At 45.9% G+C, this 27,294-nt stretch overlaps 10 protein-coding genes across 10 annotated transcripts; 7 read left to right on the top strand and 3 right to left on the bottom strand.

Annotated features, from left to right (window-relative positions):
• Window positions 1-681: 681 nt before the first annotated feature.
• Window positions 682-1,189, top strand: N7481_001309 (uncharacterized protein; the record flags this gene model as incomplete). The annotated part of the gene is made up of 2 exons (XM_057260528.1): window positions 682-896; window positions 1,024-1,189. The coding sequence occupies 2 exons, from the start codon at window positions 682-684 to the stop codon at window positions 1,187-1,189; spliced, it is 381 nt and encodes a 126-aa protein (XP_057128360.1).
• Window positions 1,190-2,107: 918 nt separating this feature from the next.
• N7481_001308 (uncharacterized protein) lies at window positions 2,108-2,966 on the bottom strand (the record flags this gene model as incomplete). Its single annotated transcript, XM_057260527.1, has 2 exons — window positions 2,108-2,686; window positions 2,796-2,966. 2 exons carry the CDS (start codon window positions 2,964-2,966, stop codon window positions 2,108-2,110), a joined length of 750 nt encoding a protein of 249 aa, XP_057128359.1.
• Window positions 2,967-5,000: 2,034 nt separating this feature from the next.
• N7481_001307 (uncharacterized protein) lies at window positions 5,001-6,089 on the top strand (the record flags this gene model as incomplete). The annotated part of the gene is made up of 1 exon (XM_057260526.1): window positions 5,001-6,089. The coding sequence occupies one exon, from the start codon at window positions 5,001-5,003 to the stop codon at window positions 6,087-6,089; it is 1,089 nt and encodes a 362-aa protein (XP_057128358.1).
• A 1,084-nt stretch (window positions 6,090-7,173) lies between these two features.
• N7481_001306 (uncharacterized protein) lies at window positions 7,174-7,566 on the top strand (the record flags this gene model as incomplete). The annotated part of the gene is made up of 1 exon (XM_057260525.1): window positions 7,174-7,566. The coding sequence occupies one exon, from the start codon at window positions 7,174-7,176 to the stop codon at window positions 7,564-7,566; it is 393 nt and encodes a 130-aa protein (XP_057128357.1).
• A 5,675-nt stretch (window positions 7,567-13,241) lies between these two features.
• Window positions 13,242-13,958, bottom strand: N7481_001305 (uncharacterized protein; the record flags this gene model as incomplete). Its single annotated transcript, XM_057260524.1, has 1 exon — window positions 13,242-13,958. The coding sequence occupies one exon, from the start codon at window positions 13,956-13,958 to the stop codon at window positions 13,242-13,244; it is 717 nt and encodes a 238-aa protein (XP_057128356.1).
• Window positions 13,959-14,267: 309 nt separating this feature from the next.
• Window positions 14,268-14,622, top strand: N7481_001304 (uncharacterized protein; the record flags this gene model as incomplete). Its single annotated transcript, XM_057260523.1, is given in 2 exon segments — window positions 14,268-14,590; window positions 14,607-14,622. 2 exon segments carry the CDS (start codon window positions 14,268-14,270, stop codon window positions 14,620-14,622), a joined length of 339 nt encoding a protein of 112 aa, XP_057128355.1.
• A 1,136-nt stretch (window positions 14,623-15,758) lies between these two features.
• Window positions 15,759-18,623, top strand: N7481_001303 (uncharacterized protein; the record flags this gene model as incomplete). The annotated part of the gene is made up of 3 exons (XM_057260522.1): window positions 15,759-15,849; window positions 15,911-16,067; window positions 16,115-18,623. 3 exons carry the CDS (start codon window positions 15,759-15,761, stop codon window positions 18,621-18,623), a joined length of 2,757 nt encoding a protein of 918 aa, XP_057128354.1.
• Window positions 18,624-19,304: 681 nt separating this feature from the next.
• On the bottom strand, window positions 19,305-20,025 carry N7481_001302 (SUR7/PalI family protein; the record flags this gene model as incomplete). The annotated part of the gene is made up of 2 exons (XM_057260521.1): window positions 19,305-19,511; window positions 19,564-20,025. Coding segments are annotated over 2 exons (669 nt in total), but the record flags the coding sequence as incomplete, so codon positions are not given.
• Window positions 20,026-20,731: 706 nt separating this feature from the next.
• Window positions 20,732-22,796, top strand: N7481_001301 (uncharacterized protein; the record flags this gene model as incomplete). Its single annotated transcript, XM_057260520.1, has 3 exons — window positions 20,732-21,149; window positions 21,212-21,549; window positions 21,612-22,796. 3 exons carry the CDS (start codon window positions 20,732-20,734, stop codon window positions 22,794-22,796), a joined length of 1,941 nt encoding a protein of 646 aa, XP_057128352.1.
• Window positions 22,797-26,603: 3,807 nt separating this feature from the next.
• N7481_001300 (uncharacterized protein) lies at window positions 26,604-26,905 on the top strand (the record flags this gene model as incomplete). Its single annotated transcript, XM_057260519.1, has 2 exons — window positions 26,604-26,792; window positions 26,855-26,905. The coding sequence occupies 2 exons, from the start codon at window positions 26,604-26,606 to the stop codon at window positions 26,903-26,905; spliced, it is 240 nt and encodes a 79-aa protein (XP_057128351.1).
• Between the last annotated feature and the right edge of the window lie 389 nt (window positions 26,906-27,294).

Raw genomic sequence — 27,294 nt, 5'->3', positions numbered from 1 at the left:
TTACGGCGTTTCTAATGTTATCCAACGATGCTCAACTAGAAGGCAATTATTTATTTCCTGAAAAGTTCACCGAAACAGCGAATGCAACAGCTGAGAGCTTGGAAAAATGTCTTTGAATAACATAAAGCCATACCTCGCTCATAACGCCACATGGCGTCACGACTAAGCATTGAGATTCAGCTTTCATACTATGGCGATTAGCTCCTTTCTTGATCAGCGTCTGCCCCATTTCTCTACATTATTTGTTTGTCAATAGTAGTGAACTGTAGACTGGTCAAGTCTACGTGACACCATTGTTGCAGATATACTGTATTAATTTCAATTGAATAAATGGAAACGGGTTGCCAGCTAGGGGCTAAAATGGTGGAGGCTAATTCGATCAGATCTCCGGATATGAAGGCCAGTGGGGCAGGATCTCTCCGCCACCTCAGATCGTCCGTCCGCTCCGGGCTCAGTCGTGTATTTAGCGTTCCCCTAACTTTTCAGTTTTCTTCCTCTATTTAAAACTCCGATCAAACGAAAAAGATAAGAATAAGTTGGAATATCCAAACTCCAAATATGCCTTCTCGTCGAAGACTGTCACTTGTCGATGGACCGCACACCTTCCGAAGCAGACTAAAACGTGCATTATCTCTGTCGTCTTCCGAATCGAGCAACGAAGCCAGGAACCAAAGACCAAAAATGAATCATTCCGCCGGGCATGCGTTGTATTCCGAAAATAATGGAGCTATCGGACGCAGAAAAGTTGGAATTGAGGCCGACAATCGGGAAGGTTACCATTGGCGACCGTGGGAGATGAAGTCTGAGAATGAGATGAGTCGCCCCAAGACTGCGTCAGAGGGCGAGCCCGAAGAGTCCACACAACATAGCATTATTGCAATGAAATGTGTATCAGAGTGAGTACCGAGACTGAAAATAGTGGTTTTTTTACTAATTTGTTGATCAAGTCTGGATAGCCGAATGAAGTCAGTCGTACACTATACGATAAAGAGGGTGAAAACAATGCTGATTTTTACTCTACAGATCTTTAGCAGATTCTGTTAACCGACAGGTTGCTTGGAATGAGACGATCCGGCATGATCTGGAAGATGCCCTGAGCCGGTTCGCCACCATGGAGACTCGAATGAAAGATTCGATGGTCCAGAAAAAGTCTGCAGTGTCGAGAACAGGTCAGCCAATAGTGAGGTAGTACCTTTCGAGCAACCATCAAGTCCCAAGTCTTCAGAATGTGTATAATGGTTGTGGCGCTTTGATTATGGGATACTCATCTTCCGTGGCCGACCATGCCATCAAAGAGGAAGACGTCATTTTCGGCTGGCTACTAGGGGGAAGACTTCTTCATTCCCGATGACTATTAGACGAATTTGAAATGTAGCGTGATTGTTCTCTCTATTCCCAAATTACTGCTTGCCAGAGTCTAGATATGTTTTCGCAATCGATAAAGTGTAATTGCTCCGATCTCGGACGTGATATCATTCCTTATCCCTCCGATTATTGGACCGCCCCCTGTAGCATCTTGATCGGTTATGGGGCTTTGGTTAAATAAAAATCCTATAGGTCTCACCGTGGAATGTTCTAGAATTGAAAACACGCACAAGCCCATTCATTTGTATCCTTGACAATGCGACCCGTTCTAGAACAATATTTATTTTCGGAATGGGACGCGAAATTCGGAGAGAAAAAAGATATTGGTTCCACGATTAGATCGTTCCAATCAGACTGAAGTGGGAACTTAAATCGCGGTCTACTAGCTTTGCGTGGTTTAATTGAATGCTTCATAGTGTCATGCAAAAAGAATTTAAGACAGGGAAGCTGAGAGATGGACGGAGAGGGTTTCCCGGGAAACGAAAGGTCATGCCCGAACCGTATGAAGCTACGGAGCCATGGAATTGAAGTAGGACAAAAGTACTACTTAGAATGCCCTCCAATCGGCACTATTCGGTAGTGAAAAAAGACGCACTTTGAGTTTATTGACAAAATCAACCTGAATATCGTTCATACTATGGTAGAAATGAGGCCGCAGCAAATGAATGGATAATCTGAAAGGACATGCGAAGACTTCCTTGTATGGTTACGATATCCTCCCCCGGGAGATCGTCGATCGATCTTAAACCAATGACCCATACTCATTGGTCGAGGTTAGGGCTTGTGGGTCAAACAGCGGCGGGTTGCTTGATCCGGAAAACCCGGGAAGCGCGCTAGGGTCGGTGGGTTCCGAAGGACCAGCGGTGGTGGCCCAATTGCCATGGAACACCTCGGTGCTAGGCAAGAAGGATGCCAGTCGTTTGTTCTGAAGACTATCGATCAAATTCGCGAAACGAGACGCAGCGGAGATCATTTCTCCGTGTGTCTGGTGTAAGATTGGCTGTATATCGTCCCATGCCACCTGGTCCTGCAACGTGGTGTTTGTAGACTCCAGCTGCTGCCGCAGCTGCGAAGTCTCCTTCTTAAGCCGCTCAACTTCAGCGACTGCAGAGTCCTTTTCGGCATTGGCTTTGTGTACGTTGGACATCTCTCGAGCCTTCTCAGTGTGGAGCTCTTGAATGAGCCGGGAGCTAGCTGTTCTGCCATCTTCTCTCTCGGCGAGAATTCTTTCAACCTGCTCTTCATAATCGGCTAGAACTTTGAAACACTCCCGATGGGAAGACTTCCGATGTCGCCTCACAGAAAGTTTCATGGATCGTTTCTAATTGGTATTAGTATCAGGCCAATCATGGACGCAAATAGCACATGGTGATAGGAATTGGTGTGGCATATGACAGGAACGGGAATTGAGGCGACAGAGTTTAACTTACGCTGGACATCTTGCTCGTGGCTGGGCTTAACGAGCCAGAGTCAATGTCAGATCCCGAGGATTCCGACCGGATCGAGCGGTTCGACGAGTTTCTGGATTTACCAGCACGCGATTTCGGCGTACCGGCATGTTGCTTGGTACGTCTTCGGGTAAGTCTAGGATCGTTTGCCATCGCTAGTATATCTTTTTTCGTTGAAAATTTATTGAGAGTAGAAAGGAGGAAAATGTCAATAACTGCTGGCTTTGTGGGACGCCATGTTATAAAGGTCTGGGTGGGGCCTAGGAAAGCAGGCGCGAAATAGCGCGAAACGCAGAATATTGACCCTTGCGATGCTTTTTATGGCACTAACATCAGTATCATGAGTATTCAATACGCACCAGGATCTGCGGGCTGTAAGTGGAGACGTAGGAAAGGGAAGTGATTGCCTTGGCTGTGGGGGAGTTACATGATCGACAGACCCGCACAAATGTTAGATCTATGAGTTACTATCCAGTCCCCACTCCATATCTGCCTTCATTGTTCTCAATAAAGGAACCGCACTCAGAGATTGATTTTATTTTCTACAACTAACTAGCAGTCTTTACCAATGCAGAGCCTGTTTCGAGACAGCCCTTGAACTGCATACAAAAATCCAACATAGCATGACTAAATCCCTCAAACTACCATGGAAGCGTCGCCAACATTTTGACAGGCCAAGGAAGTTGAAATGAGGGCAAAAAGAGGGCTAGTTCCCTCAGCAACCATACAGGGATCCTCCGCCAATGGATGATCAGTCCATAGGGGCCCAGAACCTCACGATGACTTTCCCACTAAGCACAATGGAACGACAGGGGCAGTCACCCATTGAATTTTAGCTTACTGCGGTGTCAATTCTAGGATAAGTTTGCTCAGAACGACCAATAGGCTATTGCACATACTTCAAGGTGGACTAAATAGGATGCAGGATGGCCGTGGCACGATCCATTCATTGAGGGTGATACACAGGGTAACATCCCGATTAATGGATACAACATGAAATCTTTGGAATTTCGTGGAAAAAGAGCCTGAAGTCTAAACAATCAGCCATAAAAACGCTACCACCAAACAGTGCGTAGATCTGTCTGACAAGACTCACGGACTACTAAGTTCCCGGGGAAAGTGGACATACGCCGATCGTTATTCCAGGGTAGATTATGCTGTAGGCATGCTTCGTAAAATTGTGCCGTACATTCAATAGTATTAATCACTGGTAGCCCTCGCCGAATCTAGTCTAATGTCAGTGGCTCACTAGAAGGCTGATTCAGTGACTGGATGGAAATCGACACGCAACTGAGTCACGACTCTAGGCCACTGGAGAGCTCTCTTTGCGTAATAAGTTAATTATAGTATTGCCAGAAGAATTATCCACATTTGCAAAAATACCTCTCCGCTCGCTGTTTTCAGCATACATCGAGGAGCCTGACGAAAGCCAAGATTTGATATCCGAGCTCTGCCTTCAGCTGGAACCATGGTTCCCGGACCCTTGGCCACACAAGCTTTATTGTTCAGTACTTCGACTGCGTAGATCTTAGCACATGGGTGGTGGTTGAAAAAGTGTAAAGCAAAGAGATTTTCTTCGGAATAGTATGAGCGATACTGGAAGTTATAAAATACTGTATTTGATACCTTGAGAACCTTCGAGAATATTCGCTAATATGAACCAAGTCTGAGAACTGACAGAAAAAGGCCCTCGCTAGGCCCTCGCTTGTGGAGGATGAAGAAATATATGAAACGTGTAAATAAGACCTATGGAGATCATTATGGGCTGTAAGTATTAGATAGCAATAAAAATCTTGCGCTTGCTCTCATTCTATCCCCATAATGCTTACTTCTACCAATTGACTCAATATGAGACATGCTTCAGCTGAGTATCTGAAACTCTTTTCATAGGCTCCTGGATACTTATCATAGGGTAGAAAGCGCGAATTTACAGTAGCTGTTGACTTACATATTGAACAAAAGTCGGTCGACCCATTGTCTCCCAGGAAACCAAACCATTGTTCGGGACTAGTAGAGTCTATATCGTTCTAGAGCTGTCTTGACGCTGGAACGTCCGGCATTATGATATCACGATATAACCCCCTGCTCCTATCTTGGTTTTCTGGATATCCATTCACTTAAAGCCAGAACCCTGCCACGCCTCAGAACGACCATCTTCTTCCCACAGAATCACAACCCTATTACAATATGGATGCAAAAGTTGCTAGCCTACCTCCCGCAGTGAGAGCTCTGCTCATGGAGAACATTGGAATCATTCAAATAGTGTCAATGTATTCCATCGGAGCCTACGGTGCACTGGAAACCGGCTTGTTCACATTCCACTTCTTCAGAAAATATCGTGGTTTATATTTTTGGAGTATGCAAGCCGCCTCCTGGGGAATCCTTGTGCATGCTCTTCCGGCCATGGCTCGATTCATTTCCCAGTCTTCCAACCTGCCGACATCAATCCCATTTGTACTTGGATGGTATGCCATGGTGACTGGCCAAGCTGTTGTTCTCTATTCACGACTACATTATTTTTCGTCCACCACATGTAAAGTCCGATGGATCTTGTGGATGATTATTGTCAACGCTTTCATTCTTCATGTCCCAATGACAGTGTTGTTCTTCGGCCTCAGCAACGGAGTGATAGGTTTCGCTCGTCCTGCTGCAACTTTTGATCGGATCCAGTTGACTGGTTTCTGCATTCAAGATATCGTCATCAGCAGTATTTACATATATCACACAGTTTTGTTGTTGAAAAGTAGCCGTGAGCTACACAGATCTGGGGGCCGCAAAGTGCTCGTCAATTTAATTTGTGTCAACATCATTGTTGTGCTCATGAACATTTTGCTCCTCGTCACGGAATTCAAGCTCCACTACATCCAAGTCAGCTTCAAGACGGTGGCTTACAGTATCAAGCTGAAACTGGAGTTCTCTGTGTTAAATGATTTCCGTTCTTTTTTTTCCAAGTCAATCTACCTTGACACTTCAGAGATGAAAATTCAGTCTCACCAAGATGATACGAGTTCATCCAACGTGAGATTGAATCATTCAAATGCCACGTCGGGTGAGGTACGACACGTGCCTCAAAGATCGAGCGGGGCTCAGGCACAGCTACAGTATAATGATTCGCTGCATGAGGCACGAGATAATAGCCACCAGTCAGTGGATGTCATTTCACCCCCACCCAGTCTCTCAGACGATAACTCGGAGCAAAAATTCGATGACTGGCCGGGGTTTTCGGGCGACCTCGAGCTGTCATTATCCCAAATTTCGGCAAAGTCTGATATATGAGTTTCTCAGCCGCCATCTCAAGTTTGCGGTTATGTAGAACAACATAACAACATTAGAAAAAGGGCGAAAAGTCGGAATAAAGAGAGCTTCAATTGTGAAAGAAAATAGAATATGCGGAGAGTGCGAATATATCTGCAAGCAATATCACCGAAGATCAAATTACACCGGGACCCTCCATGTGATGTTGAAAGCGAAGAACTGAAGTAGCAACGAAATTTACACTTTTCTCATATTTTACTGAAATTGATTTAGTAGCACTTCCAAATTCCAGCGGCTACAACCGCCAACCTAGGACTCAAGTCAAGAAAGCGACGCAAGCTTCTCATTATATTCAGGCCTTTATTGGTGACCTCACATAGTCAATAGAGGCAAGAAGAGCGTGATTTGGTCATAACGGGTCACCTGTTATTGCGATGCACATCGTGACATCAGAGAGAGCCCGTTCGTGCTCCCTTGTCGGGAGTTAGTGTCTGCATTTGTGCTGTAGTAATTTCTATATATAGATGGAAGGTGAGAGGGGCAAAAATGAGGCTTGACTGCGAGATAGGTGATGAGCTTACTCACAGAGGCAAGCAACTGACTCTCGTAGGAAGAAGACGCCCTCAGCAATGTCGTTCTTGACATCACGTGAGGCCACGGGCATTGTGAGGCAACCCCAGTAATGCCGCTCCCCTTATACAAGCGATTTGCCAACACAGTTGATGAAGATTGTCGATTACCTTTTCGCAGTAGTTATTGAGAAATAACCTGAGAATCACTCGTGAACAACAACTGCTAACAAGGTATGGAAAGTTGGGAAGAGCCGTCATCAGAAATAACACATCTGGAAATCTTCGGTCAATCCAGGCCAAGCAAGAACTGACTCATTTATATTGAGATCAATAAATTCAAGATTCCTGAGATTAGGTGCCAGTATTACATGAGGCAGGGAAGAAGCGCGATATGAGAGAATCTCTACCTCATGTTTCAGTTGTTTGGCACTTCATTAGCCTAATGACATTGCCAAAGGAGTATAAGTACATTTTGAAATCCTTGGGGCTTACTTGACTGATTACGCATCCATTATTTCCATTATTTCACCAAAATGGCTCCTTACACTCGCCAGTCTCGCCGTACTGGAGGCAGAAACAAGTCAGACACAGCTCTTTCAAGACGTGCTCATTTGATGTCTTCGCGAGCATACAATCCAAAGGAGAAATCGCCTTTCACTGCCAGCAAAATTGATGGAAGTGTCATCGGCTTCAAATCCGTCGAGCAGCCGAAGACAATTCTTCGGATCAGGCTCCGGAAGAGTGCGCTTGGACCAAGTGTGTCGCTAGTGACTAGCTCAGTCAACCCCTACAGCTCAAGCCGCCCGGGTAAGAAGATTAAAAGCAAGGGAGGCTCCCTAGAGAGCTGCACCGATCGCCTCATTTGGCTGCAACGACTTCGCCCTACGCCGCACCGACAAGCCAAACTTTTGGAATCTCAAATTTAAAACTTGTGGTAGAAGATGGCATAGATGCACGCGAAGGGTTATTTTTGTGCTTTTTTAAGATGCTATATAGTTTGTGGGTTGGAATGAAAAAAATAAATAAAAAACCATTGAAGTGTGATCATACGATACACAGTAGAATCTTCACGCATAGCTCGATGAATTCTTTATCAGTACAGAACCTGCTGGATGGTAGAGCCCACAGGTAAATAATTCAATCATTCAACTTGGCTACAGCCAAAAAAAAAAAAAAAAAAAAAAAAAAAAAGAGAAAAACTTCCTGGCCACCTGGATTTTGTTTTCTTATCACATAATCGCAACTCAGAAGTACATAGACTATCAGTTCAAAAGTTTCATAGTTTTCTCGAAATAAGTCTCACTCGATTAACTCCATAGTGTCGCCTTTCAGTCCGATTGGATTGGAGCACGTGAAGTAAAAAAATGCAAGGAAATTGCGCACGCAGAACTGAGTATCAGCTGGATCTGCAATCCATCAGTTTAGTTTCAAGAGGCTCATTTTCGAAGTTCTTACCTCAATGGCTATGCTCCATAGCCCTGACACTGTGCCTAGAATAGCAGTAGCGAGCAATAGAACAGATAAACAGGAAAAATGAGCAATAATCCCGCGCAGAAGTGTCTTTGTTTGCGTCGCAAGCCTTCCTAGCCACAAATACCAAGCTGTGATGCCCAAGAAAAAATTAAGAAAAGGATCAAATAGTGAGTACTGTCTAGAAGAAATGCTCCGAAAAATGTACTTATTATTTTCAGAGTTGTAGATATGAAGAAACATACAAGAAATAACCGTTCCGCAACTTGCGGTACAAGTGGGTTGGTCTGCTGCTGACAGTTGACTCGGAGGAACTTGGCGGAAATTAGCTCAATAGTAAGCTTTGTCCTGAGAGTTTAGACCTACTTCATGTGACGACGGGAGAGTCGAAGCAACCCCAAGAAAAATTTGACGCCATAGTGGCAGCCTATGGCTCCAGAAAAGGCATACTAGAGTTGCAGATAAAGTCACATTAGAGAAACCCAAAGCCAAGTGAATCTTTTGATTGGAAAAATTGGTGTTGAAATTCCACAGAAATAATATCCTTAAGATCGATATGAACAAGAGCGGAATTATGAGGAGTGACTGAAAAATATATTCGGAAATCATGCTTGAGACACAATTGTTACCAGTACAAAAGGAAAATGATAATTTATATATGAGAATGGTGCCTGGCAACTTCCTAGGAGAGCTTTCCAGAGTCCCTGGGAAAGATTGAATGCCTTGAATACTGAATTAGTATCCTTAATTTCTTCCGTGCGCCGGTCAGAAACTACATACACATATTAATTCACTCTCACGACAATGTGCTCAAGGGGACCATCTCCAAACACAGCTCTAACCATTTCTGTGTGGGAGGTATAGCATTGCTTCATGCTCCGTTTGGAAGCTGGGTATTGCTAGTAAGAATGACCTGATGCCGTCGGAATTTCCATGTCGTAGTTGAGCCACAGTGCTTTGAAGGACTCGATTAAGCTGAGACAACTCAAGAAGATGGCTTCGGCGTCGGCGATCGGAACAAGGGTCGAAAGCACAGCCGCAACCTTTTTCTGTTCATTGTGTGCAGGGTTTCTCTCCAGAACACTGAAAATCCTTAGCTACATGCTTGGGAGAGTTGGCGTCGCGTTCAAACCTTGACTCGCTTCTTTCGACACTCCCCACACGTTAGAGAGACCTTTCTCTTTTTCTCTTGATCCAGGCTGACTTTTATTCGCATAGGAATATTTCCTGGGACAGATAATAGTGTGCGAGAGCTCTTGAATTCTGGCATTTTCGGTTGTTATCAATAGATGAAAGTATGAACGAAAAGGAGAGTGATTAGGAACGGCTAGGAGGGGAGGCTTGCTGAATTTTATGGTCTTGACTTTTGATAATAGAGTCGTTTTCTTTCCTGATCCTGATGAAATGTTTGTCAAACAAAGAAACCCGCCTGGTGGCGGAATTGCTATTGAGCGGCTCATAGGTTCCATGTCGCAGGTGTGCAACGATAGCAAACAAAGAAGTCGGCCCCACTTGGTTTTTGAAGACCTCCGATTCGCAAGAGGCTCACCTCGAGCACCCAGCTGATCATTTTTGCTTCTTCTTACCATGTGGCACAGGGGATCGTCGCCGTCCTAGCCCAGAGCGGGCTAAGCAAGGATACGATACAGTTGAAGTCAGTCCGAGACCTGTCAGAAAGTATATCTTGGTCCTAATTGCAAAGTGCGGGTCGGTCGGTCGATTTCAAATAGTATCCACAACAGTATCATGGTAACATCAGTAGTGCAACTCTCATAGCTGGGTGTTCTACACTGAGACTCGAAATTGGCTTCCATGTTTTACACAAAGAATTGATCTCGAACCCTAATGCTAAGGCAATGGTAAAACTACTTAGTCCCGATATGGCTTGATAAGGTCACCCGTACACGTTAGTAGAGAACAGTAAAATATCTGACAGGATCAATACGTCAATTTTACTGTAATTACCAGCCACTGATACTCATCTAGGATCATTAACGTTAATATCCTTAGATTACCAACCTAGACAGCCGCCCGAACAATGACGGACATTTAGTTTTTATCTCATCCCTGGGAACGTAGGTCCCACTCCCACTATTTCGAATTGTCTTGGTCATACCATGGATTATGCCGCGGACCAAGCAGATGCAGTTATTTATTTGATTCCTATAGCTCAGCGATATGACTGGAAGAACGGCTGACCCTTGCAAACAAATCAAACAGTAGTGGAACTAAGGACGTCATCACGTGATGAGATGTGTCATCTATATATCTAAGCTTCCCCTGCAAGGCGTCTTTCACTTTTGCTCAGTCCCGACACGTCAACGGCAACCCACGACACTCAATCGTGATAGATCCCGTCAGTATTTCTCAATCACTGGTATTCCATAGACACCATCGGTCATACCAGGTCTATAATGGCCATCTTTCACTCTCTTCCACCAGAGACCTTGGACTTAATCGCGATGAACCTTGACTTGCGTGATTTCTTACAGTTCCGCAAGACTTGTAGTCGAACGTGGTCGTTATTCGGCTGTGGTACTCTGATACCCATCTTGGAGAATCTCAAGGCTCTTAAATGTGAGAGGCTGGAAGAATGGTATGAGAAATGCCAACTAAGAAAATGCCATTACATATCGCGAGGCCACATTTTATCATACGCCTATCGCAAAAATGGTGTGACTCAGGGCCTGGATATTCTGGTCCAACGTGGAGCTTCACTGAAGTTTGTTCCGTGCGGCGACCTTGTTCAGCGTGCGGCTCGTTCAAACGATTACCAAAGGCAATTAAGCTGGTTGACTCATCATGGTGCATCTTACACAGAAGTTCCAGGTGGTATTAACAGGCTCTGTCAAGAATCTTACGACAGAAATGATGTCGAAAGATTCAGGTGGCTGTTCCCGAATGGAGCCTCTCTGGATATCCTCGCTGAAACAGTCTCTAGAGTTCCTAGCCGACCTGGTCCAAGCACGGTTAACGCTTTACGTTCTCATCGCGGGAGTTTGGATAAAGTCCTCGGGGCAGGAGAGATTTCGCGCGCTCCAAAAAGGATTTCCCGCGTTCCAAAAAAGATTTCTTCAGCGCGGCATGCCCGGGTACAACAATAGTGGATGTGGCACGTCTAGCTTTCTATTTTCATCAGACGAATACAAGAGGAATCGATATCATCATGTGTATATGTTGGCAGTATCTGAGGGCGTTTTCCACGATATATGTTTGACATCAGACGTGATCAGCTAGTCTGCCTTGCTCCAATGCACCTTGTCATCAACGAAGAAGAGACGGCACGATCAAACTATGGATAGCTCATGTTGGTTCTGATTAGATTAGATAATACATAATCCTGTTCTTTCTCAATCATGAAGGCGGACGCGCACGAGACTGTTCAATTTTCAGCATGGCGAACTTGCTTTTGTAATGCACTTTCGTCTATCAACTGTCACGTAATTCGCGATTATATGCTTTGCGTACCTGCAACTTACAGCTGGTACAATAATGTCTTGAAGCAACCTTGCGTTGTAAAGTTGGCGATCGAGCTCCTGCCTCTACGCTAATTGTACTCGGCATAGAGTGTCTCGATTTTGGGCCCCTGAAACAATTCGTTTGTGTGAAACATGGAAGCCAATTTCGAATGTGAGTGTAACGCGTTTGCGCTTATGCCTCCCGGGGAACAATGAAACCGTCAGAGAAGAGGAGTGACAAGGAAGAGAAGGGGAAGTAGGGGCATCTCGCCAGTTCGGCTGTTGCTTTGTTTGCAACGTTTGAGACGCTACGTGCAAGTTTCTACGGCTCCCTGCTTCTAATTTTAGGCTCCTATATATATGCTACAATGCACTCAACTGACTGGCATTATTATCGGTAGGGACCAGCCATATTTTTCCACCGTACCATGTGAGTAGAGATTGCTGAATCTTTGATGAGGGAATTACTTGTTTGTCCGGAGAAGAAAATAGGTGCCGGATGTATTGAATTTACATGCTAAAGCACATCTGGAAATATTATGTATTTTACTAACGAATAAATACAAGCGGTCACTACAGAAGACTCCGGAAGAATTCCCAATATAGACTAGTATCTCTTGTGCCAAGACACAGAAAAGTAAACTGAAGAGTGTAGCTGGTTGCGCCAGTTTCGGGACGCATTGTAACACAAGCACATTCACAAAAGAGTTTTATCTCTTGATTGCCATATTAGGGTTTGTCTGACTATCATAGACGATTCTCAGTAGGCTGCATATTGAAACCGTTCTTTGGAAGGCATAATACAGGATGAAAACTTGACTTTGTTTCTTCGCAAACAAATTAATGGAGATATACTTTCCAATTTGTACACATAGATGGAGACAAAGTCGAGATTCTGTAATAATAATGAGCTTTCAAAGAGAGATCCTGGGAGCTCGCTTGAGCGTATCAACTAGGACTTAATTTGCTCAACGCCATGGTAATATAAGAAGCTCTCCGTGAAGGGATAGAAAGCTGCTTACTATACATGCGCGGCCATAGCGGCCCGGCAAGGAGAACTTGACCGAGCCTATTTTCAGTCAAGTTGGAATTCATAGACACCCTCTGCTTAATCTTTCATTCTTCTTAGATCAAGGGAGAGAAAATGGTTAAGTATGCGTAAATTATGTTAGATTGCACATGATCACCGGACGGGATCCGCCAGTCAAAACAAGGTCCAAGTCTTTCTATCGCACTTTGGTTTATAAGTCTTCATGCCACCAACAAGGCTTTCATCTAATATTATGCTTGAGTCTGTGACACCTAAGTGGTACAGAAATTCACTTTGTAGAATAGATTACTAGGCCTCGATCTATCAATTTATTTCATTGCTCTTTGGCAGTATGTCTTCGGTAATTGCTGACAATGAAATGTATGGAATCACTCAGAACAAAGATGAAAAGCCATGTTGGGAGCCATGTTGGGTGTCTGTTTAATTTAATATTTGAATTTGAAAAAGGTCTTGCTCTCTTGGAAAGGAAGTTTAAGAAAGACTACCTAACCTGAATATCGAACGGATTGCATTGCACTCCCCTCTGGCAGGGCGAGGGCAGTGTCACAGAATGTTGCTCCAGTGTTCGAGTGAGCTCGGACCAGAAGATAGCCAGATATCCACCGTAAAACAAGCATCAGTGTCAATGGCGGATCGCTGCTTGCAGCAGCGCGTTGGAGAATGACACGAGAGTATAAGTCCAAATCAGATGCATTCCATGCAGGCTCGGGTGCCAGTTCTGGGCAACTCCCATTCTTTCCAGAGGCCGAAGAAGATACAAAATTCTTCCAAGAAGACCCCCAATCATCAATTCGCCAAAAGAATTCGCCAGTTGCAATTGGTATTGTGTGAAGATAGGTTTCGCGAGTGCATGGATAGTCGGCATTAATGCAACCAGGCTGACAGATGCCAAATGGAGCGAGCAATGAGTCAAAGGGGCGTCATCGTCATCAGTCTGCCCTTGAAACAGGTAGCGAGGTAAGTTTCCCACTGTGATACCCGTCAAAGACGAGATATACCAAATTTGTAGCAATGGCTGGCCTGAGAATAAGAATGGAATCGTCGGAAGTGTGACAACCCAGAGAAGAAAAAGACGACCGAGCTGGGGTGAATCATGCTCATCTTTGGTATCCTCATACTCGAACACACGAATCACGTGGTGATAGATGAGACTCAAATACCAAAGGGCAGTCCCAATCCCAAATCCCGTCACGGACAAGGCGACAATGATTTCCCCGGGGGTCGAAGGGAAGTGGAAAATGAAAAATTGCAACGCATAGATTAAAAAGTATGAGAAGCCGAATATCCCTATCGAGGCCCCCAGGGCACAGTCGCGGACATTCTGGCCATTGGAAAACATGTTTTCGTGGAGGAGATGTTTTCTGTGTAATGAATGGATAAAGCGTGGGGGAGCTGGCAGTTTTATATTCCAGTGAGGTGCTGACGCTAGCATCCGGCTTTTTCTCAGAGAAGATCGAAAAATGGTGGCAGCCGTAGACTGCGGCACGGTGGTCACCGCAACTTTATACGAAAATCGAAGATCAACGGTCTGATCATTTTGAAGGTTTTCTGATCAGTTTTCACCTCACCGTCAACGCTAGAAGAGGGTTTTGCGAGATAAGTAGATAGGACCGATGGACCGAGACACAAACCCTTCGTATGTCACGTCATGGCGACAATTGATGAAATTGCGCAACTTGAGCGCGAGTTAGGCCAGCAGCGTGTCGAGAATGCTTATTACCGCGACTGCTACGCACTTTTTAAGCTGTTGCAAGATCTCGCAGAAAACGCATCTCATGATCTGCAACGTCTTTACAACTCCGACTCACCAAATGATCCGCGCAGTTCTGGCCACGAAATCCTGTGGTCCCTGCAAAATACGATATTTAGTATGATTGAAAAAGCATGCGAGTCCGAAAAAAGATGGAATGTTCTCTGTCGCATCGACCAATCCTACTCAGCCCGAGTTACTTTGGACCCAATCAGGACCAGGTATGTTGGTGCAGAGGCATCTTATGGGGTAAACCAACCAACAAAGGATATCGGCCTCAAGCCTTGGCGATCTCGGAAATAATGGAAATATGTCAAGTGGTCGGGAGATACAGGGGGAATCGAAATCAGATTCACCACTTGCACACAGAGATTTTTTCCCGATCCTGCTCTTGAAACCTCGCTATACCTATTACGGTTAATCTATCCCAGAACCCCTTTCTTGGCTGTATTCCAATACAATTGTAAATGACAGTGTGAAAATAGCATTTGTAATAATCTTGTACGGCCTCGCAGGCTTCTAGAACGTTGATCCTGCAAACAAGGCAAACAATGGGGATTCGCCCTGTCAATGTGGTATCTAACCAGCGAAGGTTGTTGCTGATGTTAATGACTGAACGCTTGCTTCAGCAGCTTTCGCCATTTGTGAGGCAGTTAGTGATTGCTCAACATCATATCTTGAATCATCTCAAGCTCTAAGAGGGGGAGTCTTGGTGCCATGTTGCGGAGAGACCGTAGGAGAATCAGGTTGGGGGAGGAGGGATTTGGCGGAAGAGATGGCCGGGCGCTCACCGAATGTGAAGGATACTGTAACCGAACCATTTGCTCACCCTTACTCACCCCTCTGCTTAGGGAGCAGGTGAAAAGATTTTGGGTGAAAGGTCTGGGGGATGCCATCTATTAGAAAATGCACGTGACTTGGCACAGTCGGTGTTCCTGGGAGCTTTCGGGTCCCTCTCCAAGCTGCGGCCCTCAAAAAGAAGGCAGTTGAGAGCGGCGCATCATCTCTCAATCAAATGTATCAATCACAAGCTGTAATCCGGTTGGCTCTTAGAATATGCGCTTGAAGTCACTGGGAAGCAAAAGTCTCTTCTGATGGTGAGGTTAAAGCATTTGATCTGGAAATTTTTGGCTGCTTATGGCAGACTGCAGCGGGCTGCCTGGATCTGACTTTCTGGAACGGGTCGATCCGTGCCCAGGAACAGTGCCAGCCCCACCCCATATCGAAATATGATCGACAGATTGTCATTCGGTAAGCCGTGGGGGGGAAGTTCCTGGCTTGTGCTCTTGTGTCACATGATGACGAGGCTGAGAACTTGCCCCTCTTTCAGCTTGTGGGGTCCAAGAAGCATTCCTGCCATAATCCATACACAAGGCACTTTATTTCATAATGGAATCAGTATCATTTGGAGACTACAATCATGGACTACAGGTTGGACACAGCAGCGGCTCGATCCACGCTGAAATCCATTTGCCGCCGGGTAAGTCAGGAATTGGACACGGTCGCAAGTCGGCTTAATAATGACCACCGCCCGACCCCAGAGCGACCGGAAACCCCGCCTAGCCCTCTATCAACTGTCCCATTCCCGCGCGATCCGGAATTTGTCACTCGCGACACGCTGCTCCATCAGATTCATGACAAAATCTCGGTGCCAGGGGGAGGATCGAGAGTCGCGTTGGTGGGCCTCGGCGGTGTCGGGTGAGTGTAGAGCGACGAGAACGTAGGCTTTTGCTCACAACTCGAAGGAAATCACAGCTTGCCATCGAATACTCCTATCAGGTCCGGTCCATATCGCCAGCGACATGGGTTTTCTGGGTCCATGCAAGTAACGAAGCTCGATTCGAGCAAAGTTTCCGGGACATAGCGGATCAGGTCAAAATCCACGGTCGCCAGGATCCGAAAGTTAACATATTTAAACTGGTCGAGAACAGGCTCCGGGATGAGAAGTTAGGGAAATGGGTTTGTATTCTTGATAATGTCGATGACGATAAGTTCCTTTGCTCGCTTCCGACGGCAGGCAAGAAGGGAGATCCAACGATCGGCCCAACGAACGGCTTAACAAAAAAGCCACTCTTGGAGTATGTTCCTCGAAGACAAAATGGATCTATCATTATTACGAGTCGGAGCAGAGAGGTTGCGTTGAAAATGGTCGACCATGAGAACCTTATAAAAGTAGAACCGATGGAAAAGGCTGAGTCGCTGGAGCTTCTTCGAAGAAAGCTTAACCAGCTAGAGGAAAGCCAAGAATGTCTACAATTAGTGAACGCGTTGGAATTCATGCCGCTAGCGATCATACAGGCCGCTAGCCATATTCGAAACCGGGCGCCTCGTTATTCGGTATCCCAATACCTAGCAGACTTCGAAGGGAGTGACCGTAAAGCGACAAGACTTCTGGAGAAAGAGGCAGGTCGCCTCTCCCGGGACTGGGAAGCAAAGAATTCAATTCTGGTGACGTGGCAAATATCTTTCAATCATCTTCGCCAAACAAATCCGTCTGCAGCAGAGTTACTTTCATTCATGAGCTTTTTTGACCGGCAAGGGATACCAGAAAACCTTATTCGGCTTCGGCCTGAGGCTAACTGCAACTCTGGTCCAGAACTCTTTGACGGCTCCAGTGATGGGGAGTCATCTGAATCCGATGGAGACCCCGGATTTGAAGATGATGTTACAACATTAAGGAATTACTCATTCATATCCATCAGTGAGAACAGCACTTTATTTACTATGCATCGGCTGGTGCAACTGACTACGCGCGCATGGTTGAAATCTCACGGACAAATGGACCGATGGAAGGATAGATTCATTAGCATCCTATGCGACGAATTTCCCACCGGTGAATACGAAAACTGGGTGAAGTGCAGGGCACTTTTTCCTCATGTCAAATCCGCAATGTCACAGCGACCAGCATCACCTCAGTGTCTACAACAATGGGCTACATTGCTTTATAGAGGTGCATGGTATGCATCGCAAAGCGGTAACATCACGGATACAAGAGAAATGGCATCAAAATCAAGATATCAAAGAAGGATTTTATTAGGTGATGAACACGAAGAAGTCATTGATAGCACAAGCATGTTGGCCACAGCATACTGGCTTGATGGGAGGTGGGAAGAGGCCGAGCAGCTCTTTGTGCAGGTGATGGAGACGAGCAAGACGAAGCTCGGGGAGGATCATCCCTCCACGCTGAAGAGCATGGCCAACCTTGCATCGACGTATGGGAACCAGGGCCGGTGGGAAGAGGCCGAGCAGCTCTTTGTGCAGGTGATGAAGACTCGCAAGACGAAGCTCGGCGAGGATCATCTCGACACACTGTCGAGTATGGCCAACCTAGCATCGACATACCGGGACCAGGGCCGGTGGGAAGAGGCCGAGCATGTCGACGTGCAGGTGATGGAGACTCGCAAGGTGAAGCTCGGCGAGGATCATCTCGACACGCTGACGAGCATGCATAACCTGGCATCGACGTATGGGAACCAGGGCCGGTGGGAAGAGGCCGAGCAGCTCTTTGTGCAGGTGATGGAGACTCGCAAGACGAAGCTCGGCGAGGATCATCCCGAAACGCTGTCGAGTATGGCCGACCTCGCATCGACGTACCAGAACCAGGGCCGGTGGGAAGAGGCCGAGCAGCTCGACGTGCAGGTGATGGAGACTCGCAAGACGAAGCTCGGCGAGGATCATCCCGACACGCTGGCGAGCATGCATAACCTGGCATCAACGTACGGGAACCAGGGCCGCTGGAAAGAGGCCGAGCAGCTCTTTGTGCAGGTGATGAAGACTCGCAAGACGAAGCTCGGCGAGGATCATCCCGACACACTGTCGAGTATGGCCAACCTAGCATCGACATACCGGGGCCAGGGCCGGTGGGAAGAGGCCGAGCAGCTCGACGTGCAGGTGATGGAGACGAGCAAGACGAAGCTCGGCGAGGATCATCCCGACACGCTGACGAGCATGGCCAACCTAGCATCGACATACCGGAACCAGGGCCGGTGGGAAGAGGCCGAGCAGCTCGACGTGCAGGTGATGGAGACGAGCAAGACGAAGCTCGGCGAGGATCATCCCGACACGCTGACGAGTATGGCCAATCTAGCCTTCACCTGGAAATATTCAGTTCACGATGCTCAAGCAACCAACTTGCTACGGAAATGCTTGGCCAAGCGAAGACAAAAACTTGGCTCAGATCATCCGCAAACTCTATCTACTTCTCGAACATTGCTGGCGTGGGAAACGGACAACTTAATATCAGCTCGTAGATAAACTAGATACTCCCATATCCAATTCTCCAAGACCAATTTCTTCCTTGAGCTTGAACATTCCCAAATCGCTTTCTATAGGCGACTGTTTTAGAGTGCATGAAGTGAGGGAAATTGACTTATCACTCGAAAGCGTTTCTACCCAGTGTAAGAAGGAGATGACAAGAGTGGGGATCCTGTCATAAGTCGCAATGAGGTCCCCGGATCGAATGTAAGCGGGTTTCACGTAATATATTAACCTGGACCCCGCACGATACGATATTTCAATACAATTCCATACTTAAAACAACGCTAAGCGAGATACAGATTAGCGTGTTTGGAATGAGAGTTCGAGAAAGAATCTGTGTGTTTGCAGCTGGTGAAACTGTTTTCGATCCTACCTGTAATTCTCGCGGTTTCTGAATAAAATACTCAACCAAGTCTCCTGCGAGAAACTACATGAAGTGTAAGACTTTAAGGACACACACGGGCCAGACGAGACAGAAAAAAAAATCGACTCAGTTCGAAACATTGGGAGACACCTCATCTAGTATACTTGAAACCAAACAATATTTATAATCTTGTGGTGTGCATAGTACATTCAGATAGGCTATGGCACCCATGTCCATTCAACTAAAAAGCCGATTTTTCTCGAATCTTCCACTTCAAACGCAAATGACCTAGTCATCTTCGCATGGGTGTGGCATCAAATACAGCAACAAAAGAGCTGTATCAACCAAATGATCGATGATCCGATAGATAGGAAAACTGCCAGCCATGCGGCCCCAAAAAGTCGTGAGCCAAGGATTGCCTTGACACCTATATCACTTAATTTAGCTTTTACTTCGGTGACAAATAGTCCGTACATCACTGTCACCCCAACCGTCGCGGTCGTGATAAAAAGCGCAGACAGCTAGCATGGTCAGCCACATCTATTCGTCAGATTCACTTGGAGTCCCACATACCGGGCTGAGGATGGACAAAAGCCTGTCCCCTCTGTCAAAGAAAGTCTTTTGAATGCCAAGGGCGGCTACTAGCGTATTTCCAACGAGGCTAGATATGTATAGATAGATAATGGCGTGAGAGATCTGGCGATAACCCGATATTGTCGACTCGCCTACCGGCTGGAGCACCTTTTCCATTTTTGCTACAGTGGAACTAAGCGTGGAAGACAGATTAAAAGCAAATGTCAAGCTAGGGTCCGAACAGGTGGACTCAGAGTTATGTCCAGATGTGCAATAGCTCCAAAGACCCACTGAATAGTGTTGTGGAATGTGGGATTTCAGCTTATCAGCTTCCGATTGAATGGTATGATGAATCGCCGACGATGTTTTTGAAGATGCTTCATCTGCACCCTCACGGGCAGTCGAGGGTACATTGTTGACCGCATTTGCTCCGTCATGAACAATAGCCGAGGAACCCACATCCTCAATCCCAATAGACCCGCGGGACAATAAATGGTCGATATTAGGAAAGTCCGTTAGATCTACCTATACTATAAATTAACCTTTGGTCGGAAGAATGCTTGAAAACCGTCCTACCTTAAGAAAATAAAGCTCGCGGGATGTGGAGGGTGAGGAGCAGCTGACAAATATCAAGATCAGACAGGGGAAGACTGCGATCGAAAGCGACAAGGCAGCAGCTGAGACAAGCCGATCTAGCCTTGGTATTGTTCGGAGCTTCATTGCTCTAGAATATTTTTCATATACCAGAGACGGTCGAGAGAATGTGTATCTGACAATTTGGAGGAGAATGTATATATATATTCAGAAGATCTCAAAGCCTCTCAAATTTCCTATCATGGGCGGATTTAATGTGAGGTAAATTTCTGAATGTCTCTTTGTCGAAATTTTATGAGTCTAGTGTCGCAGTATTGGCTGTCTACAGCACAATATTGTACTTCAAGCGATAAGGAGGTGGTCGGCATCAGAAAATCATAATGTCAGTTTTATACTTGAAGGTATGTGCCAACTTTGTGCCAAATCTATGAGGTCGAAAGTTTCACTACATGCCCAATATATCACACGATATAAAACATCAAGAGAACTCCAGCCAAGTAGCAAGAAGTAGGTCTACAACTTCGGCCTTCCCGAACCGTCTCTCTTCCAGTTCTGTTCTCGGAAAGTACTCTACATGGCGTCTCCTGGTCAGTCAGAAACGGATGACCTGGAGTGTAGACTCTATGCTTATGCTAAGAGTCGCTTCAAGCTATCGGCCAGGGTGCATATGTCCCATCTCGTCTTTGAAACGGGATTTAAGCGACGTATGGATCAGCGTCGGAATGTTCGCCGTCTCGAACGAATCTTGAAAATACAAGGTTGCAATCGTTTGATGAAGGAAAATCATGTGTCCGTCATAGTATCCCAGGCAGACTGGCAACATCGGGTGCATCCGCGGTCGGACAACGGGATCCTTCCTAGCTTGAGTGTGGATTTGGATTACGGATTACGAGCGTTAGACCACGAGAATCTAATTGTAGCTGCCAGAAACACACTCGCATTCAACAACCAGTGGTGGGTGGTGGATGTCTATCTGACCGAGGAAGAGCCTGGTACGGATCCTTTTGATTGACTCAAAGCCTGATCTCCTCTGACTAATAACTACCTTCTTCAGATAACCTCAATGCAACTGCCCACGAGCTCCAGGGAAGGCTCCTCCAATCATTACGAGAACGATTTTCAAACGAGCATCGGCCATCAGATGGGTTGATATATGAGCGTATCAATTACTATGAGGGTCGTCTTGACGGGCCCGAGAATCAACGGGCAGCGGAATGCTGGTGGGCGGCCCTAGAGTCAGTCGCAGGAAGCAAGAAAGGACAGTATCTGAGATTATTCTTCAGGAACCAGTTCCTGACCCGTCAGTTGAACTCGCTACTTGCCATTCCAGGGCTTTGGGATGGAATGCAGATTGGAAACCTGCACAAAGTTACCGCTATGCACTGTGACGAGGTACGTTAGACTTCCGGTGCCAGATTTCGGTGGACCAGAGGCTAATAAAACTGGAAAACCAGGCAATTTCGTGCTATTGGAGAAGTATTTTGACCACATTCCTAGGGATTGTTGGAGGCCACATCCAGAGCTTACAATTAATTGACGGTGTTACTGTCAACCTCATCGAGTCCCGAGTCCCTAAAGTCTCCAAAAAGGACAAAGAATTCTTGCAGAAGAAGTTTGACGAAGGCGTGCTTTTCCCCAGTTTTTCAGAAAATGATCGACGGGAGATCTGGAACCGATTGAAGGAGATCGACTCTCCAATTCCATCGTTAAAGACTTTTTTCAGAGACCGTCTCTATCTGGAAGTACCACAAAGTGTCATGAAGCAGCTATTTCTCCAACCAAATAGTGCTGATGATAAACTGACAATCGACAATGGTGTTCATGGATTATGGGAGATAGGATCAACGCTCGACCCAGCAGCCCTAAAGGCCAGGTTTCGAACTTACATTCTGGAGCTCTGGCGCTTCAGCTTCCAGTATGGATTCGAAATGACCGATTGGAGGCGGCTCCAATCATCAAGTAGTCCGGCGTTCGGAACAGCGTCTAGCCGGCAGCACTTGCCTCTCCCCAGCTGTACAGATTTCTGGCAGCATTTCTACATGAAAATGGTGGTCATGGGTCTCCGAACACCCAATACTTTCGATTTTTCAGCCCCGCCAGTCATATTACCATCCGAAATACCTTGCGACCACCCTGAAAATCCATTAGAAGAAGTGGATGTCAAGAAAAGGAGTGGCAAACCCTCGGTGGATACTGTGGAAGCCGACCGATACGCTCTATCAGTGGTATCGCTGAAGGAAAGAAGCAGAGAGACGCGTGTCACATCGAGATTTCTCCGTATATCGGTATTCAAGAAGTTCTTTGGTTATTTAATGGATCATGATGCCATGAGTGGCCAGCTGCTGTGGCCCGAGCTTCTGGAAGACAGCACTCCGCATATTAGCGAGAATAACGACGAGGACACACCGACTCTCTATACACTAGGATTGGACAGCTCGAACTGGACCATTGCCAGTCCTGGAGTCCATGGGTCTGAATTTCGTGTCTACCAAAGCACACCCTACATTTATCCACCAGATGATCCTGGGAACAGCTTCGAGTCAGCCCCGTTTCCGAGCAGTTTTGAGTCCGCCCCATTTCCTCCTCCTGCAATTTCGAAGAGCACGGCTCCATTCCCATATCCCGATTCCTCCGTTTGATAGTATAAGGCATTATACTATGAATACGTGCAGATTGCCTTCTGGTGGCTGAAACTTTAACCCTAGGTCACTTTACTAGCTGGTCATGTCATGTCTTCCATATCAAGCCTTGTACACAAGCGAAGAGAAATTGAATGCGAAGCATTTCTGGAATGACAAAAGTTTTGAGCAGAGGAATCAATTTTTAGTGCTTTCGAGCAGGCTGGAAAAAGTACCTGTTTTTTGGAATGACTACATCGAATTCAGTCGATTACACTATCTCCTAGTTGCCATATGCAAGTCTAAGTTTGAAATACAGCTATTGTTCTGCGGTCCTATTCTCGCCTTGAAAATCTGGCAGCTAGAGTAGCACATGGAGACACCAGGTAAATCTAAGATGACGAAATATATAAAATGTTATTTTGAAGCGTATTGGTTGACCGCTAGGGTAAGTAGATCTATAAAGTCCTTCTGATCTCCGTCCACCACGACCTTCTCAGAACCCTCTACAAGACGTTTCAGTATGAAAGATCCAAAGAAGTAAGCATGGCTTGGTAGCGATTGCGACAATAGAAAGTCTTGTTTGTGATTCAGTGTGCTGGCTAAGATTTTCAGGGCACGGAATAAACAATCCGACCCCGGCCGTGATCTGCGGAGATATGAACGGCGAAGTGACCGGGACATGCGTTGTGAGCGACGAGCTATCGCTTGACCCAGTCGCTGCATTTTAGGCACACCCCTTATCTGGTGGCCGTGGCGCGTGATCAGTATTGAGGGAAGATCGAAAACCCGGATATTCGACCCAGACATTGCTATAGGTCTTGGAGCACTTTTTGATATAGTATGATGCGAGAGCGCCAGGTCGGCCGCCCGTGAAGATTCCTGGCGCGGCCAAGGCAGGCGGTGTAAAGGTATTCCACCCATGGGCTGTTCTCTTCGCCCTAGGGGTTGGGGTGGTGGCGTAGATACGTGCGACAATATCCACAAAAGCAGTACAAAAAACCTGACGTATGATTCACTCAAATTGGGGTTGAGGCTTTGAGTAGCATCGAATGAATTATCACTGGGAGGCTTTTGAATCGCATTATTTTCTTTGGGAATTGCGCTCGCTATAGCTGATGAGTATGCCATGAGACTTGGTGGCCCGAATTTCAATTTGATGTATTTTTTTCACGGGTTAGGTCTAGACATTATAAATATTATTGGCTTGTGTCTTCTAGGAAGGGGGGTCGTGTTTGAAAGGGCCATGATAGTTTATTGAGGTGATGATGTAGATGAGTCATCAGTCACATGATCAAGACGGCAGATTCTAGGAATTGGCGGACGAGTTGGCAAAATGAGGGTGTTGACTCACCACTTTCGATGCCCTTCCCGCCCTCACCACCAGGTCCCCGGGTCGGTGATCACCTTTGGTAAAACTAGCCGCAGGAATTACTCTAAAAATCTACTTATTTTCTGTATAAACGCATTCTCAATCCAACCTTTGATCTATTTGATCACCTCTCTCACCATTTATCCTTCATCGGTTTAATCTTTGGCGGTTCACATCTCACCGGTTTACTTTTCAACAGTCGACTTCACTCGCCTACATTTGGACATCTTAGCTTCATCAGTTCGATTTCACCGTTTAATCTTCCCCGTTTACTCCTCACCAATTACTGTTCACCTGTTCACTTCTCACCATTTGACTTTTCACCAGTTCAAACTTCACCAGTTGATCCTCAGTCTCAATAGTTAAAAGTTTCAACGGTTCACCAGTTTACTTGTCACCAGCCTATAGTTCACCAGTCACTCTTCACCAGTCACTCTTCACCAGTCACTCTTCACCAGTCATTCTTCACCAGTCACTTTCACCAGTCACTTTCACTAGTCACTCTTCACCGGTTTTTTCTTCACCCGTTTACTTCTCACCAGTTTGCTTCTCACCTGTCAGGCTCTTACCAGTCACTCTTTACCAGTCCGTATTTCACTAGTGCTTCTTAATAATCCAGATTTAAATGACCTACTTTTCACCGTTCACATCTCACCGGTACATATCTCACCAGTTCATATCTCACCAGTTCATATCTCACCAGTTCAATTCGCCGGAATAGGCAACTTCCCGACGTTGTCGGTATCTTTCCCAGTAACGGTACATACATTACCGGTATTTCAATTGCATTACGATTTATTTCCCGGGGACGCTGTTTTTAATTGTGATACTGTATATCCGTTTTCCCGAAGCCATCAACTCGTGTTTCCAAAAAATTGTATCGACATATTCTAAAGGGCCCTTGTTACGAGATACCCATCATGCCCATACATATATTTTACATGACCTTTTACATAAAATCAAGCAATATGCGTTTAAGATTCAATTGAGAAATGCGAAACTTCCGCTAAATCTGAAATACGTGTGCTAGACAGGTCTTCTCTTGAAAAGCTATTCGCCGGCGACACAGAAGAATGGTATCTAGATCGCTCATTTTTTCTTTGGAAGAAGCGAGCTATGAGACGGTGTAGAAGCACCATACCTACAAATGCAAGGCTCCCTCCAACCACAGTCATGAGAATTAGTTCCATACCCTGTTTGGAGACTCTTGTTGACCAATTTATACGACTGGACGCTGGATCATGCATCCATCTGGTTGATGTCATGAGGGCAGATGTAGAGGTGTCGTCTTTCGTGCTCGTTTGTACTAGCGTGGCTTTATCTATCGATGTTGAAGACTGAGCGGAGTGGCCTCCATGCTGTTTGGATATAGATACGCTTCCCCAGTCATTCAACCCAACTGTATGAGGTAGTCCCGTATCTGATAAGCTGCCTTTCGAGCCTTCTTTGCCCCAAAACATTACACTTCCAGGATCCCCAGTCATCTTACTGTACAGTATGGGCATTGGCAAAGAAAGCGAAGCCGGTTCAGGGTCTGACCAAGATTCCAAAGTAGATGGTTCAAGGGTATCTAAAGCTTGTTGCTCCTGGTTGCCGTAAGAAGTCAACGGGAATACATGTTTCCCATCGGTCCCAGGTATGTAATGCTCGAGACCATGAGCTGAATGCTTGAAACCGTGTACATCTGCAGTGGTGGGTACTTGACTCTCATATGATGAAGTGGCGGCCGTAGAGTATCTCGGTTCCGTCAAATTGGATACCAAGTCAACTTGAGAAGTGGGTTCAGAGTAAGATAAAGAAATATCAGAAACAGCTGGACTAGGAACAGTTGTCACGAAAAGATGTTCCGACGGAAGCGTTCGTTCCTTGCTGGGTATGTTTGGAAGCAAGGCTGCGCGAGTTGTGGAGACATCATGGGGAGCGGACAGCGATGTACAGGAAATACATGCTGGATATTTGAGTTTCCTAGTCTCAAAATCAGTGAGCGTTCTGTGATGTTCTAGTTTTCATTGATCACCTACTCCAGAGAAGTTTTGGATGGCCCATTTAGAGGCATCCTGACCTGAAGGACAGTAGTGATATGGATTGCTGAGTCTAAAGGGAAAAGCGTCAAATGTTCTTGCAAGCTTCGTGGGTTTTACTTCATACTATAAGTTAAGATGCGACCAAATTTCCAGTATTCCACCTCCAGAGGCTACTTTGTTAGAATAGGTGATAGGTGTTTTGAATTTTGCGGCCGCAGAAATATTCTGTGCTCTCAACATTGATCCTCAGTATCTGGCTCGTTTTGGGAAAACTGCCTTCGCCTGACTTGGGGTTCATAAACGTTGAAAGCTTCTGAAAGCTCTTTTGTGTTTATAGCTCACCATTGTGCTGGGACAGATGTCGAACTAGTGCAGAATACATGTATAAAGTTGCTAATCTGGCTTTGAATTATTTCCTCATACATTTCAAAGATGGCTCCTGTTCTAACTCGGGTCAAGAAAGAGCAACTACGAAAACGCCGTAACAACCTGCTTCGCCGTCACAATGAATTTTGGCTTTTGTATGGGATCAAAAGCTGGCTGGTTATGGAGCTCCCAGACGGTCAAATCGTGACCTACCATTCTCACCCGAACAGCACTCCACCATCAGCAGAAGATATGGTAAGGGCGAGAAGAAGGTCCAAAATCTTATACTGATTTTCCCATGAAGTGCTAATGCATAGAAGAGAAACCGCGCCAAGCCCCCCTATCGTCAAAACATCTCGCGATTATGAGACAACAAACCTTGGTCAGCCAACGCATAGCATGCCCCACTGTGTCGATACTCCAATCCGAGAAAGAGGCATATGGGAGGATCTGGCACACTACCTGGACGAATATCGTCGTGCAATAGTATGATCGAACAAAATCGGCGTCATTCAATCCATTCTCAAGAGACTGTAGACTAGTCAAATGTATGAGATATTGAATGGGCTGGTTTCCATTATAGTTATCTGCTATAATTCTAAGACAGGGAGTGATCCAAAAGATATTCAAACTAGCTATAGTACTCCAAATTTCATTTCGCGCAAGATATCAAATTATCAAGACATGTATGCTCCTTATTATAGCCGATACAGATCTTAGGAAGGGAATCGTTGTTTACATAGAGCCCGTTGACCGA

The sequence above is a fragment of the Penicillium waksmanii genome, assembly GCF_028829765.1.
Source record: "Penicillium waksmanii strain IBT 27052 chromosome Unknown utg000001l:1.0-4852451.0:1.0-4856178.0, whole genome shotgun sequence".
NCBI lineage: Eukaryota > Fungi > Ascomycota > Eurotiomycetes > Eurotiales > Aspergillaceae > Penicillium > Penicillium waksmanii.
The sequence above is the reverse complement of the archived record's forward strand: the minus strand, read 5'-3'. Positions and strand labels throughout refer to the sequence as shown.